The 20,261-nt window shown below is 38.3% G+C and overlaps 1 protein-coding gene across 1 annotated transcript; it reads left to right on the forward strand.

Annotated features, from left to right (window-relative positions):
• On the forward strand, nucleotides 1-8,836 carry LOC140304118 (cytochrome c oxidase subunit NDUFA4-like). The gene is made up of 4 exons (XM_072383116.1): nucleotides 1-110; nucleotides 5,073-5,158; nucleotides 7,721-7,784; nucleotides 8,652-8,836. Exons 1-4 carry the CDS (start codon nucleotides 69-71, stop codon nucleotides 8,706-8,708), a joined length of 249 nt encoding a protein of 82 aa, XP_072239217.1. The 5' UTR covers nucleotides 1-68; the 3' UTR covers nucleotides 8,709-8,836.
• The last annotated feature ends 11,425 nt before the right edge of the window (nucleotides 8,837-20,261 follow it).

Raw genomic sequence — 20,261 nt, forward strand, 5'->3', positions numbered from 1 at the left:
CATTCTCTCACATGGATACAGTCATCAGACTTTAGCTCCAAGGATTCTGGTTTTAAAGTACAATAAAGATGATTAAGACCGTGATTCAGCATGCAAAGAAACATCCTGGGGTAGGTTGCATTTATGCATTTGTCAAGCCTTTTAAATTACATCTATGAATGAATATTAGAATTCCGACCAGGAGTTTCTAACTTACCGAATTGTGTGGATTTCTATCATGTATCACCCATCTGTAAAAATATCTACTCTACTTATATACCGTATGTATAAGTTCACGAGAACTTTTATGTAACTACACAGTGACTTTCTTTAGTATTTTGAAGAAATACTTTGAAGATGAACATGCGATTGGAAGTAATTATTGAGTAATTTTTCTTGAAAAAGAATTTTTTGAAAATAAGTAACATGAACATGAAGGAAATCCCAGACATGACTGTGCTGCTGTAGAGCTCTACAAAACAATTTCACAATATTTTAAAACATTTTTTAATTGTATATTATTATTATATATATGATCATATCTAAAAATGTTAAAATACTTAACAAAGTAACATTAAATCAGTTTTAATTACCGAGTGTAGGGCAAACAACTCGTTTGGGAGCTACAGATCAGAAAGCTGACACATGGAACTTTAAAGGCTAAGTTTTTCAATTATACTAAAAGTAAACCGGTACACTTGAAACAAGTATTATTACCGCATGTATTTTCTCTGGCATGATAATTTGCTTAATTTTCACAACAAAATTAAATGAAAGAAAGACACTAAAGCTGTTTGCCCCCCCTCCCCTCCCTAGAGCCTCAGAGCTATGCTGAGGGTGACCCAAATACACAGATTGACTGGGCTGGCTTGGCAGTCCACCAAAAAAATAAGGGCAGCAACAGTATCGAACCCCAGCGAGTATAAAACACTTCCTATCTCGGTCAGGCTGAATGGTTAAAAGGTGAAATGCTTACTTGTGTGGCACAGTATGAAGATATCAGCACTAGGGACTGGACAGCTCCCTTCACACAGGCCTGTCTTCATTATTCGTTTGTTGTTGGTGTGTGTGCACGTCAGCGATCAAAGCTGACCTGCTTCTGTTCGTTTATGTGCGTGTTGTTTTGTTGGGTTTACTTTCGGGATGACAGGCGATGTATCTGCAGCCAGTGTACAGCATGTTTACACTTTGAACCCTTTTCCAAACTTATGAGAAGTTTGTGGAGATGGTGCACAATGTACAGTACAGTCACCAGCAAAATTATTCAAGCCGTTATGTTGGCTTACCCATACACTGTCGGTTAAATGATTTTGCTGACACATGAACATATAGTGTTGATACAATAGAGAAGTAATAATCAAACAAATATCTATGAATCACATTCCATCACCTTTTAGGCTGAGATTTTTTTTTAAAAAAAAGAATGGAAAGCTGTGTAAACTGTAAATAAAAATAGATAATATATTTCCCCCTCATTCTCATTAACTACTATTCTATTAATACAGTAACATATCAAATGTTGAAAGTGAGAATTTTTACCATTTATTTATGAACTTATCTTGAATTTAATTGCGGCAAGACATCCCAAAGTTGTGACAGGGGCAACAAAAGGCTGGAAAAATTAAAAGGCACCAAGAAAACAGCTGAGAGAACATGTTGCAGATAATTAATCATGTTATTGCCCAGTTGCCAAATAAAGTTTAAGTATAAAAAGAGCACCATATGGGCAGAGTCTCTCAGAAATAAAGATGGGCAGATGGACAATCTGAAAAAAAAACTGCATCTACAATTGTGGAGCAACTTTAAAATCCCTCAGTGTCAAATTTTCAAGACTTTGAATACTACAGGACATCATATTTTCAAAAATATTTAGAGAATCTGGGAGACTTCTCTGTGCACAAGAGACAGAGCTGAACATTAAACTGGATGCCTGTGATCTTTGGGCCCTCAGGTACCACTGGAATAAACACAAACATGACTCTCTGCCATGAAAATGACTGCACGGGCTCAGGAACACTTCCAGAAATGATTTTCTGTGAACATAGGTCACCATGCCGGTCACAAATGCAAGTTAAAAGCTCTATCATGAAAAGAAGATGCTACTTGTGATAATGATTCAGAAATGCAGCAGACATTTAAAATGGACTGGGGCAAAGTGGAAAACAGTTTTGTTGTAAGACAAATCAAAATTTAAAATCCTTTTTGTAAATGATGGAAACTGCATCCTCCAGACTTAAGAGTGGAGGGACTATCAGGGTCATCATCAGTGCTCAGTTCAAAAACCTGCATCTCTGATTGTATGGGGGTGCATTAGTGCCTTCAGAACTAACATCTGGAAAGGGACCTTCAACCCGAGGGGAACATATAGGTTTTAGAACAACATATAGTTCTGTCCAGATTAGGTATTTTTCAAGCCTTGCATAGTTCAGCAAGACAATGCTAAACTGCACACTGCTTCTATTAAAACAGCACTGCTTCATAGTAGAAAAGTCTGGGTGCTTGGCTGGCCTGTAGGCCAGACATTTCAGCGATTGTTTTATTTTACATTTCATTATCCACCAAATGTTTTCAAAGAAGATAGGGGCTGTCGAGCAAGTAGAATCCCATATCAGACAAGAATGGGGCAATATTCCTCTCCCAAAGGTCCAGCAGCTCGTCTCCTCAGTGCCCAGATGTTTTCGGACTGCTGTAAAAAGAACAAGATACTACACAGTGGTAGACATGGCCCTGTCCAAACTTTCTTTTGAGATGTGTTGCTGCCATCAAATTCAAGATGAAATAATATATTTCACGAAACTGTACAATGTTTCACTTTCAGCATTCAACATGCACTCTTTTTACTGTGAATAAAACATTGATTTGGGAGCCTTGCAAGTCATTGCACTCTTTTTATTGACATTTTACACAGTGTGAGAACTTTTTTTGATCTGTAGTTTTATTTAGCCAAGTGCTTGTATTAAACAATAACTGAATTACAGCAGGAGAAGAAGAGACAACAAACCTACCAGACAAATCTTGATAACAGGAATCAGTGTGGAAATGCAACATGTCTGTTAGTTTAATCCAGATGTTTTCATAGATGATTGGAAACAATTCTAACAAAAGCCATTTAGATTAGAGATCCTTGGGCAGTCTTGCATGCACTGCTGTTTTTAAGTCTGTCCACAGATTACGTTTTGGTCGAGGATTTTGAGGACGATGGCTAAGCTTTTAGGTTGTTTCTCTTGAGGTTGTCCAATTTGGATTCAGAGATATGCCAAAGATTGTTATCATGTTGTAGAAGCCATCTACTCTTAATCTTTACAGTATTTTTACAGGTCTGATTTTCTGCTATTTAATCTAATGCACTTTTTCCTTCTGCTGGTGCTTTTTTAGTAAGCTGATCACCAATTCTCTCAAAGGTTTTGGGTTCTACAGACCTCAGGTTGACCTCCATATTCCCCCCGTTTATTGACACTTTTCAGTAACATTAAAAACTGAGGAAGCAGCTATCTTTGCTTCACTTTATCTTTGTATAGTTTCCTCCTGCTTCGTTGGTGTCAAATATTTACATTTTCAGAGTGCCAGAAATGTTTTTTTTGAGGAGCGCATAACTGTTAATTGTCAGAACAAGAGTTATCCTAAATCTTTGAAGTTTGAATTATCGTACTTGGCATTTCCTTTCCTAATGATTGTAGAACATGCCAGTTAAGTTCTGTGACTTTGGTAAAGGTCATGCCACAGCTCAAAATTCTTACAGGGTACCGTAACTTTTGCATGGTTCTCCTTTCCTTTTCATCACTCTAAAATGTGATAAAACAGAAACATTGCATTGATCTCATTTAAAATTTTGAGTATGTTGCATCTTTAATTTTGAGCCTTTTGAAGACTATTTAATTCATTACTCATTTATTTACTGTTCAGAGAAAAAAAACATTGTAAGAGTTTCTTCTTTTCACTAACAGATCAACTGAAAAAGTAGCCATACGGAGAGTTTTATGATACACTGATACTTATTTTTATATCTCTTTTTTAAGTACCTTCTCAAATGTCAGGTAATAAGAGTTTTCCTTTTACCAGTAATATAAACACAGACATACACACTGACAATCATTTGATGTAAGAAAAACAAAAAAATAATTAAATGCTTGGAATCCATGCTCTGAGGATGAGTATTTAAGAAGTTTTGTAGTCCTGGGGGTTTCAGTGTGTAGCTGATTGAGGTTTGCTTTATTCCCTGCAACTTTAAAGTAGTTGATATCAAAGTTTTGGCACCAGACATTCTCCTAATCAACAAGAAGGCAAGTGGCAACGCAATCTAACAGGAGACAGATGTCTTGATACAGCTGAGTAGAGACATCCTTCAGTTCAACCTGATCAGACTGTCAGCTCTATACAGCTTGACTGGATCTGTGTGGGCTGAGAACAGCTGTTTGCCAGCGGTGTGACTTCCTCTCTCGTCTCACACAGAAAAATAGTCAGGAAATATATGGCAGCATAGCGTGGATGAATAGATGTGCTGTGTGGTTTGAGGATTATCACACCTAAGCTTTGGGTGTTTAAGATGACACATGACATTATCCCTCCTGTCCCTTTAATGTGCTTTTTTATTTGAATTCCCATCGTTGTCACCACTCAGAACCTCAGAAGAGTCACTACGCATTCACATACACATTCATGACTGTGTGTTTAAGTGTGGCATCTGAGTGTGTAAGCTCATATTAGAGTGAGTACACGTGCGTGTCTAATTCCGTGTGCTTGTGTGTGTGCTGCTGTCGTTCAGTATAACAGGCATAGTTTTAAAAGTGGAGAGGCTGAGGCATACACACACAGAGCGGATCTCTTTTCCACAGCGTCCTTGCCCGTTCAACCCATGCTGACAGTAAGCAGTCTCACACATGGCCTGAGCCTCATGCATATGGAGGAGGCCAGAGAGAGCAAAAACAGGAATAAAAACGACCTGTCTATGTGTGTGTGTGTGTGTGTGTGTGTGCATTTCACAGAAGTGTATGCACACTGTACACATCACAGCCAACCACTTGATGGAACATATGTGTTTTCCCATCTTGTGTCTCTGGACCTGGACTAATGTAGCCCTGCTCTTCTCCCCTCAGTTAATCCCTCAGTTTTTCTTCACGACCCTGGGCCTCACAGGGGCCACCCTCTACCTGATCAGACTGGCAAGAGGGCCTCATGTCACGTAAGTCTGTTGGCCAGTACTCCGCTGAAAACTTGTGTTTTGTTTTTGGCAATGTGTGCAATTAAAGAATGAGTTTTCTATGAGTGTTAATGTTAGCTGGTTTCAAACCTTAGCTGACACCTTTAAATCCTTTTTACCAGTGGGGCTCGGCTGGCAATGAACCTGAATTTGTTTATCTAATAAGTAAATTGATATTCTTTTAAATCTCCTCTCTAAAAACCAGAACAGATCCATTGAGACATTCAAAATGATAATAAGTAGACCCTGGATTGAGATTTAAGAAAAAGCTATCAAACTCTAAGTAACTGATTGAAATGAGGCTAACTGATGTCTCAAAACAGAGGCTGTATCAAAAAAAAAAAAATCTGTTATTAACACCATCCTGCATAGGATCCACTGCAGGATTCAGCCAACAGAAGAGTGGAGATCCGCTGCTCCACTATGTTGTCAGAAACAATAAACATTAAAGAAAAGCCAGACCAGCAACCTTCTCATAAAAAATATGTTTTAAATATGCAGAGCATCTGTACATCTGGATACGTTAGATGTGCCCCATGGTGTACAAAAAGGTATGCAAGCAGAAAAAATGACCAGCATTTGAAGAAGTTAACTTTTTTTGGGGGGTGCTAGATGCCTTTATTCATAGAAGATAGACAGGAAAGAAAGCGAGAGTAAAGAGAGTGGGGGGAGACATACAGCATAAGGCCCCAGACTGAGGTTCAAACCCAGGCAGCTGCATCAAGGAACTATAGTCTCTGTACATGAGGCACCAGTTTAACCAGTTGAGCTATACAGCACCCCAATGAAATAAACTTTAACAACTTCATAACTTGTAAGCAGTGGCAGAGGGATTCTTACATTTTGCTTTGGGGTTGTGAAGCAACTGGTGGCTCAGGAAACACCACATGGAGGGGAAGAGTGGATTCAGCCAATATAAGCACATTCTTGATGCAAATATTATGCAGTCAGTCAAGAAAGAGAAACTCAAGACCTCAACAACAAATCAGTGTTCCAAAGCTCACCTCATAATCCACCTTTAGCTACTTAAATCTGCAACCCAGATATTTCATCTCCTGTCTTGCAGTGAGAGCATTTACACACACACTGTCCATGTTTACCTTATGATAAGGAGAAAGGTAGCTTACATCTTCAATTGGCTTCATTTTCATATTATAAAACACAAACAAAGTTTTTACATCGTCTGGAGCGCTTGAGACTTCTCTAAAACACCTGCTGTGCTTTACAGCCACATGCTGCACTGTGCTTCTAGTTTCTGTACTCTTCCATATCCCCGTCAATAAAAGTGCTCTCGTCTTCAGCTCTGCTAAACATAAAAAGGCATCACTACTTGTTGCGTCGGTTTGGGAGTATCATCCCAGACAGCAGATTAAAAAGTATAGTGGGAAATATAGAGAGATTTACCTGGCATTAAGCTAAATAAGAGTTGTGTGAACTTAGACACTTGTTTTATTTGTAGAAGTCCTGCAAGAAGCAAAAATCTGGATGTGTTTCAACTAGAATGGCAAGAAAATTTTAAACATCCTGCGAGTGAGAGCTTAAAATACCTCAGAAACTGAATCAATCGAACAAACAAGAGCCAATTTAATAGCATTTGCAAGCATTAATATCTGTTAAAAGGAGGGATAAAACAGCTGGTTTTAGGATCAATGCCCAGTTACTGGAGGGGTTGCATTTTTTCTTCTCATCTAAATATATAATTTTGACACAGGCCCCATTTTGCCTTAAATTAACTTGTGATATATTGAAAAAAACCTGCAGTTGCACCCATATGAAGCAAAAATATCATGCAAAGCTGTTGCTTCACAGCTACCATCAAAATGTAGCAAAATAAAAATGCTTAAATTTATAACTGATAGGTACAGTGTAATGTTATATGGGTCTGACAACATTAGAGAAGGGATGAATCAGTCGTAAAGGATTAAAAATCTCTACACATCCTTAAAATTCACATTTTTTACAGCTGCACCAACCACACCGAACTCAGTGACCACTAACATACAGTAAATGTGGATGGATCATGTCCTATTTTGGGCCACACAGAACTCTTGTTCTGAGGGTCAGCCATAAAGGCCGACCTCATCACCAGCTGGTGATGAGTGCTGTGGTTGGTGCCGTCCTCTCTCTCAGGCTGTGTTTGTGGTAATGGACAGAGAGGAAGGGAAACACACTCGCTCTGTCATCCTCGTCTCTTTGTTTGTACTGGAGGGGGAAGTGGAGGGGTGGACAGTCGCACTGGAGTTCTGTGAAATCCAGACTTTGCTTAATGAACAGAGGAGGACTGCCAAGTCATTGGGCTGAATTTACCTCATCTCATAATCACGCTTTGTTTTTCCTACTTGTGCCTCCATCCGGCATGTGCTTGTTAGTCTAATTTTGTGCCTGTCCTTCTGCTCTTCTCTTTTGTTACATCACAGTCTATTTTTCTCCCCACCTGGCTGCTCTAGGCTGCTCTTTGCATCATGCTTACTTCTCAAATTTTCATTTTGTTCTTACTTTTCTGCCCTCTTTCTCAACATACTGTGAAAATTTCCACATTTGCAGCTTCTGGGACAAAAAGAACAACCCTGAGCCCTGGAACAAGCTTGACCCAACCTACCAGTACAAGGTAACTGCTCCCATCACACACTGTATTGTATAACTGCATCCCTGCTCACAACTTTATTGCAAGAAAACTACTATAGACAACGATGGCACCATTTCACTGAGTAACTGAAAATCTCACATTCATCACCAGCGTAAAAAATGATCAAAATAGACTAAAACAAATCAGTGTTGGCAAAAGAAAAAATGGCAGCTCACAATGGCTGCATCTCTTTCTTAATGTCTGATCAAACAAAAGAAAAGTGATTTTTTTCACATCCCCCTTCTTGCTTCATTCTTTTTTAAAATGTATCTATTTATTTATCTATATAAATAAGGTAAAACCCCCAATGAACTGATGAAAATCTTAACTCCACCAACCAAAAATGGAGCAAAAATAATAATAAAAAAAACAACCACCCCCCCCAAAAAAAACAAAAACAATTTGACGAGAAGCGATCTGGATGATGTGTTTTTCAGAGAAAAGAGCATTTTCTGAAGGTTTCAAGTCTGGCATGCTTGCCAGTGGAATGAGAGTCACTGCAGACAAAAGGTCAGGACACGGCATGTTTAATTCTCTATAGCAAGGCAAAGGTCCCACATCGAAATTCCACCGAAGTCCAAATAATAATCATAATGAGAAGGGGGAAATGCAAAAAGGGAAGGGAGAGGAGGGGGGTGAGGGTTTTAATGGCAGACCAATAAAAGAAAATACATGAGGAGAAAATAATCACTGCCAGTGGAAAAGATAAAAAAATAAATCTGCTTTTTATAGCTGGAGGGCTGTGATGTATGCAGAACACACATATGGAGCCACACAGTGTATTCTATTGATGGCATATCCAAACTGCTGTCCCAACAGGCTTTAATGTATTCCTCCTGCCTTCTACAGTTACTGGCCATCAACGCAGACTACAAGACCCTGAAAAAAGAGGGTCCTGACTTCTAAAGGTCCTCCAGAAAAGTCCAGGGGCACTGCGATGACCTCAACTCACTGATCTTCCTCCTCTCCATCTCGTCTTGTGCTCTTCTACAGCTACTCTGAATTGATATTGTAATGCACAAATAAAAAATAAAGGTCACATGAGACAAACAGCTGGCTCACAATATGATCAGGCTCCTTTAGAGAATTCTGAACTTGTCATGATACAGAAAAAAAACAACTGAAAGGGGAGTGCGATTCAAATATTTTTGAAAGTTCCAAATATCTTTGCAATAGATTATCAACCATGATAGTCACATGATGTGGCAGCGGTCAGACCAACAGATTTCCTGCTTTATACTATTCTTCGTGTTGTAATTCAAAATGGATTTTAATCTAAAAGTGATTCTTTATCCAGTAAAAAAGTGTAATAATGTTGTCAACACCTTATAGGTGTGGGTCTTCTCTCAGCCTGCAGCACCAAAGACTGCCTTCCACAAAGTGCATATGTTCTAAAGGTTGATACATTTACTAAGTGCTCTTTTAAAAAATAAAAAGTAAAAATTGAAAAAGTTGCCAAATAGGTTCGAAAAGGCAGAAAAGTTGACAACAAGCATTCTTCTCATGCATGATCATGTTTTAGATGATGTGCTTGGAGATGAATGAATATCGTGCTGAATATCTTAAAAGGAGGGGACAATGTGTGGGATGATTGCTGAATCTAACAGCATTCTCAGTATGTAAGCTACAGCTGCCCCAAGCTACTTACATGGCTTTACAGAAGTCAGCTTTGTCAAACAAATGGTGTTTAAAGTAAGATTTCTTTTAAAACTTCAGAATCAATTCTAAACCTTTAAAAACAAGAACTGTAATTCTCATGGGAATCGTTTTTTTCCCCCCCACATTCCTGGTTCAAAATACAAATACAGTCTAAGGTGACATAAAACATACATTTAGCCATTGTCAGATTGCATCTCACTGTTCTCTGTACAGTGCAGGTTGTGATGTCAGTGACTCACAAAAAGAGCTATAATGGCAAATCCAGATGAAGAACCAGTTACTTGGGGCTGGGGTAAAATGGAGCATTATACACGTCTCTGCACTTTAGACTGAAAGGCATTTAGTAATTAGTATCATATAACTTAAATTAAAGTATTCCATCTACTGTCAACCAGTGACAGCTCTTAACCCTTTAACATCATTTTTCACGAATTATACTCTGTGTAATCACAGATTAGTGGAAGAGAGCCGAACAAAAACCATCTCTAAAACTTGGTTTAGGTATCTAAAGCTGAAAGCTGAATATGTTATGACATAACTTTTCCTAAATTTCCCACTTTTATCAGGAAGTGTCCCCCAAACCATTTGCGAAAAAAAGCATGAGAAAAGCAAATGAAAAAATGCTTTTTTGATTTTATGCATGAAATGATTCCTCACAGAGAACGCACAGAGGTGTGTTGAAGAAGGGAAACATCTAAAACCTGCAGGACAGCGGCTCTCAAAGACCGGAGTTTGAGATCCCTGATATGGAGGATGCTTTAAATCAAGTCAGGAACATTTTGGGGGAGAAATGTAGGGTTTAATATCTTGCTTAAGGATGTAAAATGAAGACTGAACCAACAAAACTGACTGAGGGACGACCAGTCTACTGCCTTAGCTACAGCTGCCCCAAGCTACTTACACAGCTTTACAGAAGAAACAGAATATCTGAGGCAGCATGAGTTTATCCTCTGTGATAAATGTCATTATACCACTCAGCCATGTCAATTATTTGAGCCGATTGTGATTACTAGAGGCCTTTTAATTCACCAGTATAAAACAAACAAAAATGTCATATTTACATCCATGTCCCACCAACTACATCTTAATAAACATCTAATGACAATGCAAAGTAAAACACCACCTGATATATTCCAGAAGTAAAAGGGAAGTTCAACACACAAGATAATGTTTTATTACCACATATCTACAGCTAACAGCGGCACAAAATTAACATAAAAGACTAATTAAATCTTTCATTTGCAGTTATCTCAGTAACAATCAATTTTCAGTGAAAGGTCTCATGAACATGAGGTTATTGAGCTATTCTAAAACTGAACAGCATGAAACCCTGTAACTTTTCAACTGTTTGGAAATGAACGAGCTCCATTTATTTTGAATGTTATTCCTCCAAGAACATATTGTGTTTATCCTTGCAATTAAACGTTGCTGTATTACTGATTTGAATAGTTTACTTGTATACTCACTCAGTACAAAAAGATATACTGTTAATTTTGGTCACATCAGCAACACTAACCCAGATGCAAAGTCTTGATTTCTAATAGATTTAAGTCTCAGATGATGTCCAAGAATGTCCAGTTTCAGAATATTCTTTTTACCCCCAATTCTGTTCATGCTGGCAAACTAATAAGGAGACGTAAAACTATTATTGAGCCATTATTTGTTGTTTATTATTGAACCCGTCCATGCTCAACAAGACAGTCTTACTTTATATTTCAAAGGGAAAAGGATTTACTGAGCTAATCACTTCGCAAGTCCAGCACTGCTGTGATAAGTAAGTCACACATGAACACATGCTGAGATATGAAGTTGCAGATAAAAAGGACCAAAATAGAAATCAATCATGAGAGACGAATGTTTGTGCAGGTCACAGAGCACTCTTAAACCACTTTGCAGACCCAGAAAGATGCAAAGAGAAAAAGTTAAATCACTGAATCGTTTCATCACTGCCTGCCTGTAAAGACCAAAACATTATTTCTACTCCGGTATGGAGCAAGAAAATGACACTCAGAATCAGTACTTTCTCCCCTGTTGGTGGGATCACCGAATGATGAATGTTTGTGTCTGTCTGAGTCTGTATGCGTGTGCGAGTCAGTATCACTGGACACCAGACAACATAAAGTCCTGCTCTAACGGCACACAAACGGTCTCAATGTCAGGCCCCTGGGCTCTCCTAATACACTGCTTAATAGACAATCTATGTTCCAGGCCCTGCATGGGCCTATTTAGAATTGTGTGTGTGCGTCAGTGTGCGCACATTTTTAACCGCAATGTGCTCCATCCTACAGTGTGCTGACCTGCCCGGTGGGCATTGTCTGTTGATGGGCTATTTTGTGTGTGTGTGTGTGTGTGTGTGTGTGTGTGTGTGTGTGTGTGCGCGTGCGTTTGTGTGTGCATATGTCAGATGCACAAAACCTGCTGACAGGTAATCAGCCAGGCCAAAGCATCACACTGGGGCATAATCGCAAGGTCACACATACACACATGTGTGTATGTGTGTATGCGACCGACAGGGGGGACCGTTATCCAACCTGAACAGCTTCACAGCTTGTTGTGATTGTACTGCTTCAATAATATAAATTAGTAAAGATGAGAGCAGCTCAGCATCAACCAACTCACAAATTACAACAGGTACTTTATTCTTTTCTTTATGCACTGTACGTCTCTTTTTAAGGATCTTCACATTTCCTTCCAATATGACTTTTTAGATTCTGTTAGAAAAAAACAAACAAAAAAAAAAAAACAGTGCTAGTACCTCTTTTTTCCAACGTATTTTCTTTGCTTTTAAACGTTTTTAAAAATCAGTGGAACAATCCTGATAAAATGAGACGGCTACAGAGAAAAATCTTCGGAGCGACACGGCTTGAAAACTCAAAAGTGTCAGCCGTTTCAAAAACCTCAAACATTAATGCAGACATGCAGTTGCAATCAGGCTACAGTATAAAATGACATATGGCAGTGTGTGCAAAAGATCTGTTTCACAAACACAGGCTGTGTCTTCCAATGATTCTTGCTTACAAGTTGACATGACAGCACTGTGAGAGAAAGGCAAAGAGAAGGAGACTGAGAATGACCGTGATCCTCCTCGGTTTGATCCTCTCTGATGAGGCAGAGTAGATATTTTTAGCTGAGGATTAATTTTAATGGATGAGATAAGAAGTAAGTTGTGGGTGGAGGAGGAACGAATAAATAAGTAAATAGGACATGCCGCAAAACAGGAGGCAACAGTGGCAGTGTTGGGGTAGTGTTATTACGAGCCCCTGGCCAGATCCATTGATCTGGTGAAGATAGTGAGGCCTTTCATCCTTTAATGTTTTCTCCTAGAGCTGGAACTTCAAAAATCAAGGCGCAAAACAGTGTTTCTCTGGAACTTCTATGCATTACAACCTTTTATGAGGGACAAGCTGTTAGGTTTTGTAGTGTCTGAAACTTAACAGGGATTCAGAAAGGCATCAGGTTCGTGTATTCGGTGTATCCAGACAGGAGATGAAGAATGGTAAACATGAACATATGGAGAAACACCACATGTTTAACTCCCCCAGTTAAGAATGTCCAGGACAGCCACACCAGGGATATATAGATACACATATCTTTTAGCCAGACTATTGAGCCCACCGAGGCTCACCAAATAGGGGATGGTTTTACCCTACAGAAGGGGAGAAGCGCCCCCCAGCGAGGGAGAGATGACAGACTTTTTGGTTTCGAGGATCTCTCCAGATTTGATGGATCATTCTGTAATTCTGATGCAGACCTGGTTGACAATAGAATACTTCTGTGTTCGACCAAGTCTGTGTAAGCAGAGTTCTTCCTTTACCATATACACATAGGCTGTTTGAAGGCGACCATCCCCTATACACCAGTTTAAATGCCGATTTATTTATTTCCTTTCGCGAGTTGTACAAATCCTTCTCCCGAAGATCATTTTGGCCAATGAAATACTTCATTCAGACCAGAAAGGTGTACTGTTGAGGTGTTGCGCAAGATTTCATAAAAACTCCCAAAGAACAATCTTTATTTCACTGGGACTTTGTCAGAAATTGGAGTGAGAAAGAGTTTCATTGCCTAAACTGAAGGTGACAGTATTTGTTTTTAGACACGTCAAACATCCACAGAGAGTTCTGGTGTCTGATTTTTAAAGAGAAAAAAAACAAAACATACTATCGTGACCTCAAAAACTATTTGCAATCTGTCACTTCCTGCTTATTCTATTATGATTTCTGGTAAAGTCAGTTTCTGTTCTTTGGTCACGGTAGAACAATCAAAGAATATAGCACTGTCAAAGTGAATGCAACAAAACTACAGGTTACTCACTGGGAGAACACACATTCAGACTACATATGCCACCTTCAGTCGCTCAACTCCTCTTAGTTACATGACTCACCTCTTTAAGTAAAGGTATTAAAGCAAAAGTAGAAAAAAATGTAGACTTTTTAACTCTCACCATGTTTTTTTGTTTTTTTTAAACTGAACATCTAACCATGTAATTTCACTTCCACGCTGTATCCATTAAGAGGTGGAAGCGAAGTAGAAAAGTAGGTAATCATGGAAATAGAAAAGTTGAAGATAAATTGTTTCCTTTTGCCATCTTAACACAATCTATTCTGTAATTGTATGCTGAGCTGACCAATATAGTTCAGAGGCAGAGCCTGCGAACGATTTATGAATATAACTGAAAAAAAACAACCGACAAAAGCACCAAATAAATAAATAAATAAATAAATCATAATGCACAGGTAACATCCTGCCTATTCCCAACAATGCCAGCAGCATGTTTATATCATACAGCCTGAAAATATCTTGTGTGAGAGAGCAGGACATAGAATTATGCAGCATTGGCAGTCTTGTTCTTAGAATCCCTCATCGCTTCAGGAGCAAGAAAAGTTTCCAGTGTGTCTGTGGTAAAAACAAACAAACAAAAAAGCAGGGTTCCATTATTAGCTCCCTGTGGCAGGCACAGCATCAAAATGTTTACCCGAGTTACAGGTAAGAAGAAAATCTATGTGTAAAATGCTGTTTTTTGGTTTTTAAACATGCACATTCTTGATGGGGAAAAACTGTTTCAGCTGTTGCTCACTTTTAAATATTATTTGATGAAGTTTATTTTGGCTCCACAATATTAGCCTAATATGGACTTTTATCAACATGATTTGCAGAGCAACTTTCTCTTTTAAAAAATGGATGCAAAAGTGCCTTTAACTTGCTCCCTAACATGACGTTGCAAAAAGAAGTTGTTTGCATACAAGTTTAGGAAAATAAGTACTCCTCACTAGAGACGTGACCTCCATAAAATGGGTCTTTTGGAGACTTCTTGTTTTTATCAATTATTTTGTACCACGTTTAAATTGGAGCCAAGTTGTGATTGACAAGCCACTATTCAATGGGAGGTCTTACTTTCTGCAAATGTCAGTTTGAGCCATCACCCTCTGAAGCCTCTGGTATTACAACAGCTACATGGTGACATCCAACATGCTGCACTTCAGGCTTCAAAGCAGTCCACAAACCAGTGGGTGACGTCACTGTTTCTACATCCATCGATTTAATCATCTCTAGAACAGACGCATCTATTGTATATTACTCAGGTTATCATCGTTACTGGGGGAATTTAGCTGTCATTATGATATAAATCGTTTTACTGCCCTGCACTTGCCGAGAGCAGATACATTATCATCTCTATCACATCCAAAAGGTAGGGGAATATTTGATATTCTGTGTTTCATTACGAATAAGACATTAGAATAATTCAGTAAAAAAGTGTTTCATAATGGTTACTGGTTGTAGTAGCAGCAGCAGGTGCAGCATGAGAGGATTGGAAGTGGGATTAGGATTATTGGACACAGACAACATCCGCACACATTGAAGTAATGGCTCTGACACTATGAGGAGCACTCGTGTTTCATTATGGGATAATTACAACACATTAGCGTGGCTTGAATGTATAAATATGACTTAGCTGGATCATGGTTACATCTGGTGAGACAGCTCTTCTTCTCTCTATATTTAGGTCTTTTTATGCGGTCATATCAGCCTCTGTCAGGTTTAATTATGACAGGTAACGAAGTGACAGATACATTCGGGCAGTCTGTATCTACACACATCTAATCTCACACGAACATGACAGGCTGAAGATACATTTCTAATTAATGGCTGACACCGTCATTTATCCCCCTCCTCATTAAACAGACATGATTTATTGTTAGATCGCCTACCAAGGGAATTTAATTTGATCATCTTTTCATTTGAAACCATGTGCGCATGCATGTGTTTTTACAACGACAGAGGGCAGATCAGAGGGAGTTTTAAGGGTCTGATAGATGACCAACATTATGGGGAAACGTACCAGATGGGTATTACTGTGTACGATGATAACAATTACAACTGAGGAGTATTTCTCATTGCACTTATTCCTGCTTATGAACCTATTCATTTTACAGAGTGATTTTACAATCCCCTCTGCTACTAAAAGATATCACTCAACATGTTGCTTTGAAAAAGTGGATAAACTACTTACTCCTGCACAGGATAAAGAACAGGATCCATTACATAAAATAACAGCACAGGGTTTTAGAATTTGTTCAACTACATTGTAGCAACTACATTTTAATGCAACACCAACAGCGCAGCCTGGAATGTCTCTCAAGGTCAATCAAAAAAACACAGTATCTGTCCTCACAAATATCAAAGGAAGCATCTTTTCTGGTGTCATATATGACCTTCTATAAAAGAGAGCCAAACACCACATTCACAGAAGCATGTGATGATATATTTAATATAAAATAACATAACTATTTTTTATCATAACAGAAAGTTGCTTAAAGATCAGCCTGTCCTCATATCTTTCAAACCACCCACGTATAATCTGCAACCTCCTCAATTTATGGCATCTCAGTGCAGTGTTTGTAGGCAGTCATTTTTTGTACTTAAAGTTCCCATGAACTGATTCACAGAATTTATGTGATAGTATAAATGGGAACATTCCACCTACTGCTGAAAGATGCGAAAGGACTCCAATTTAAAACAAACCTAATTACAGAACAGAATATTTGGATCAATTCAGTGATCACACAGATTTTTTGGAATTTTGAATTTTTTGTGTTAATCTTATGAATTTCAAATCTAACGCTCAGGCACAAACTGGTTCATACCATAGATAAAAAACACCCAAACACAAGCTCCACCAGCACAAGGCGCAACATAGCATAACATCTTTGCTCAGGTAAAGAATCGTCAGTCCACTCTGGCACAGCTCAACCTGCCACTGTATTGGACCACCGTGGTTGTCCCAGTATACACAAATTAGAGATGAATAGAGTTAAAGACCAAAAACCTCTGATGTCGCTGTGGACTGTGTAAGAAAATGTTCAAGACATTCTGCCACTTCTAACTTTCTCTGTGGGGGGAGTATTGTATGTTTACGCACAGCTGCATTGTCTTGACTGCGGTTATAAAATCAGGATTTTATTAGAGCAGAGCGACAGTCTTGAAGTGCTTTAAGTGACCCGCCATTGACACGTAATCTTAATGGGCTGCTTTTCTGAAACAGATGCATGCCATCCCTTGTTGTCATCTGCTTCTTCTTCTTTGTACTGATGGAAACTGTGGAGCATGTGCAAAGTGCCTTTACTCATGTGAGTCGAGTATATAGATGTAGGAGTGATTCGATCAAGTATGTTAGTCCGACTCTGACTTTCTACTTTGGTGAGCCCAACATTCTTAGATGAATTTTAAAAGAGTTTTTGGTTAGACTAGCATAATTTGTTTTTCTTCTAATGTCTGAATGAGCAGGAAACAATTAACACTGACCAGGCTCACAATGGCCAGGTCGATCAGTTACACACAAGTTACTGAAACGAATCATGGTATAAAAAGACCAGTCAATATCTTAAAGCCTGGAACTCACCACCAGTCAATACTGAAGAAACCTGCTACACGAGACATGAAACCTAATATGAAGAATAAGAAAAAGAAAATAAATCTAGATACCTTTATCTGAATGATCATGACCTCATCGACTGAAACTACAAAGACTATCCTCTGGCTGAAACAAAGATAAGACATTAAGTCACAGAAGATACATTTTAAGCATTTGTTTCCAGTGATACACAAGGCTAAGGATTTTCTGCAGACTGGCTGCTGTCTTGCTTAAGCACAATGTAGTCCTATTTTCACACAATGCTCTTCACTTGAGGTTGTCTAATAAAAATTTCTCATTAGAATTTCCTGACATGCTGCTCCTTAAGTTTGACATATCAAGGCCATGGGTCCAAACAATTAAGTTCCCATCTAATCTGATGAGGAATTAATGACCAAAAGCTTCAACTTAGTCAAGGTGAGCTTTTGAAAAGTCTAGGTGAATGTTTCTGAACCTATCTTGAATAAGAATAATCTTGAATACACTGTCATTTGTCCATGTCATTTCCAGACATAACTAACTTGTTGCGCAAAGAAAAGCTCACTATATACACAACTAAAAACAGATAATTCTGGGCCTTACAGTAGATGCCATTGATAGATCCACTAACAGAAGTCCATTAAACACAGAGCCCAGTGCCAGCTTTAATTTACAAACCCTGGAGTACCAACTACAACATGGCCATTTCCCAGCAGAACACTGCACAACAGTATTTAGAGAATTGAGTAAAAGTCCCTCTAAAACAGCAAACTGACTCAATCAGAAATGGCCAAAACATTGCAAAAGATAACTAATTCATGCATGCTAAAAGATGCAGACATGGCTCATGTGAAAGATTATATGGCATGTGATGAGCAGCAGCAAGATCATAAAATCCTCAGATACACTGAAATTAAATTTAATATTCATCGTAGCATCGTAGCTGCAAAAAAGAACTGGCACAAGAAATAACCTCACGAGTTTGTAATTCCTAGCTAATTTGAAAGCAAATGCAGCAAATAGTGTGGACAGATGTCATAAGACCAGACCAAAGAAACCAGTCTGGAAACCAGCAGGCCTCCGAGGGCCAGAAGGCCCACAAACACAACAACTAAAACCTACAGTGGCAAGAAAAACCTACCTGTATTGTAGCGGTCTCCTGCAGCTCCCAGATATCAGTAGATGAATCCTTTGGAGAGAGTTGGAAATGTACTGAGTTGTCCAGTACAGCTCATCAGTTCAGTAAAATCCTCCACGAGAAGCAGCCATGAAGCACAAAGTATGAACAACAGTTGTGAAGCAGGCAGCAGGTGAACAGGCCAAACAGTGGCCGGGGCACTAGAGCTTTAAATGACCTACCCTATCAGGAAGTGGGCATTTGATTTGTTCTACAGCAAGGAGACCGTGTCATGTGAGAAGAAAGAAGCCCCGGTAAAAAAAAAAAAAAGTTTTTAAAGTAGACTTTAGTGAACTAACATACAATTTAGGCCAACATCATGTTGGAAAAATGTATATCCAGGTTGAAGCTAAATTGACCTCTGGGTTTAAAATTGTCATTTGAAATTTCAAGTCAGATGTTGGGAAAATATACCACAGCTGAGTGAAGATGAACTGAAGTTGAGTCCTGCATTAAAAAGGCACGTCTTAGTCTGAAAATAAAGTGTTGCAGCACAGCAGAAATGAGTGAAAATATTAAAGCCTAACAAGCATAACTATTAAAAAAAACTAACAAAAGTCCAACTGCAGCACTAAAACAATGGTTCAATTTATACTAAGCTTTATTTGAGATGAACTTGCAAAGGTTTTTTTTTTTTTTTTAACCCCGTTCCACACATATACACACCGTTACATCAAAGTTAAGATAAACAAGTTCAGATTTTGACAGAAGCATCTCTCCAGTTATTTTTAAACCTGTGGTGACAAATAACGTGACAAGTGATGTCAATCAATGACACGACACAGCCTAGATTTGCATTACTGACTTTTATTAGGTCTCTAATAAAATTAATACAAATATTCTAAAAAAAAAAAAAGAAAAGAAAAGAAAATTAGTTCAAAGCTGTTTCAGTGTGGAATTGCTGACAACGTCTCAAAGATTATAAACAGTACATGAATGAACACTAAAGCAAAATACTGGGTGGTATATTTTGGCAAAGAGTTGATGGAAATGTTGTATTGTATATTGTATGTATGCATAATGTACTTGATTGAGGTTTGCTTTGATATGTATGCTTTGTGCCAAATAAGAATGATCCACATAACCTTTAATACCCATTTCTTGGTTGTGCTGTTAGGAGCCACAAAAAGAAATCCCGTTTCTTCACTGATGTGGAGACAACAGTGTCCCTCTGTGAGCCAGACCCACAGCAAAACACTCAAACAAATGTTTCATCAAAGCATCGAGAAGAAAAAGACGAGTTAGAAATAATTATTCCTGCTGTATAACAAATTATCATAGTACTGGAAACCTGGAAGATATAATAAAAAAGGTGACAATTTCATAGTTACTTATTATTCTAAAAAGGTGTATAAAAGTATATTCTTTGAAAAAAAGAAATTGTTACAGGGTGACATTTCTGTTACTCCATTTGGTTATTTTCAACTTTTTTTGTCATAGCAAAATACGAAGCAATTACAAAGTGACATCTATAATGTACTGAGAGAAATAAAGTGTCAAAAGAATATGACATCCTTGGTTCCGCTAATATAAATTCACATTAAATTCTACTGTGTGTGAAATGCTTTTGAAACTATCTGAGCAAAATTTGTAGTGTTGCTGTATTAAACTATACTATGTCAAATTATGCTGTCCACTTCCTACATAATGTACCTTTCCATCTTAGAAAGAAGTGGCTCATACTGTTAAAAGCCTACTTTCTGAAAAAATATATATTCAAATATGTTGAGTTAAT

This window comes from Leuresthes tenuis, unplaced genomic scaffold, assembly GCF_036924035.1.
Source record: "Leuresthes tenuis unplaced genomic scaffold, fLeuTen1.0.hap1 SCAF_3, whole genome shotgun sequence".
NCBI classification, from domain to species: Eukaryota; Metazoa; Chordata; class Actinopteri; order Atheriniformes; family Atherinopsidae; genus Leuresthes; species Leuresthes tenuis.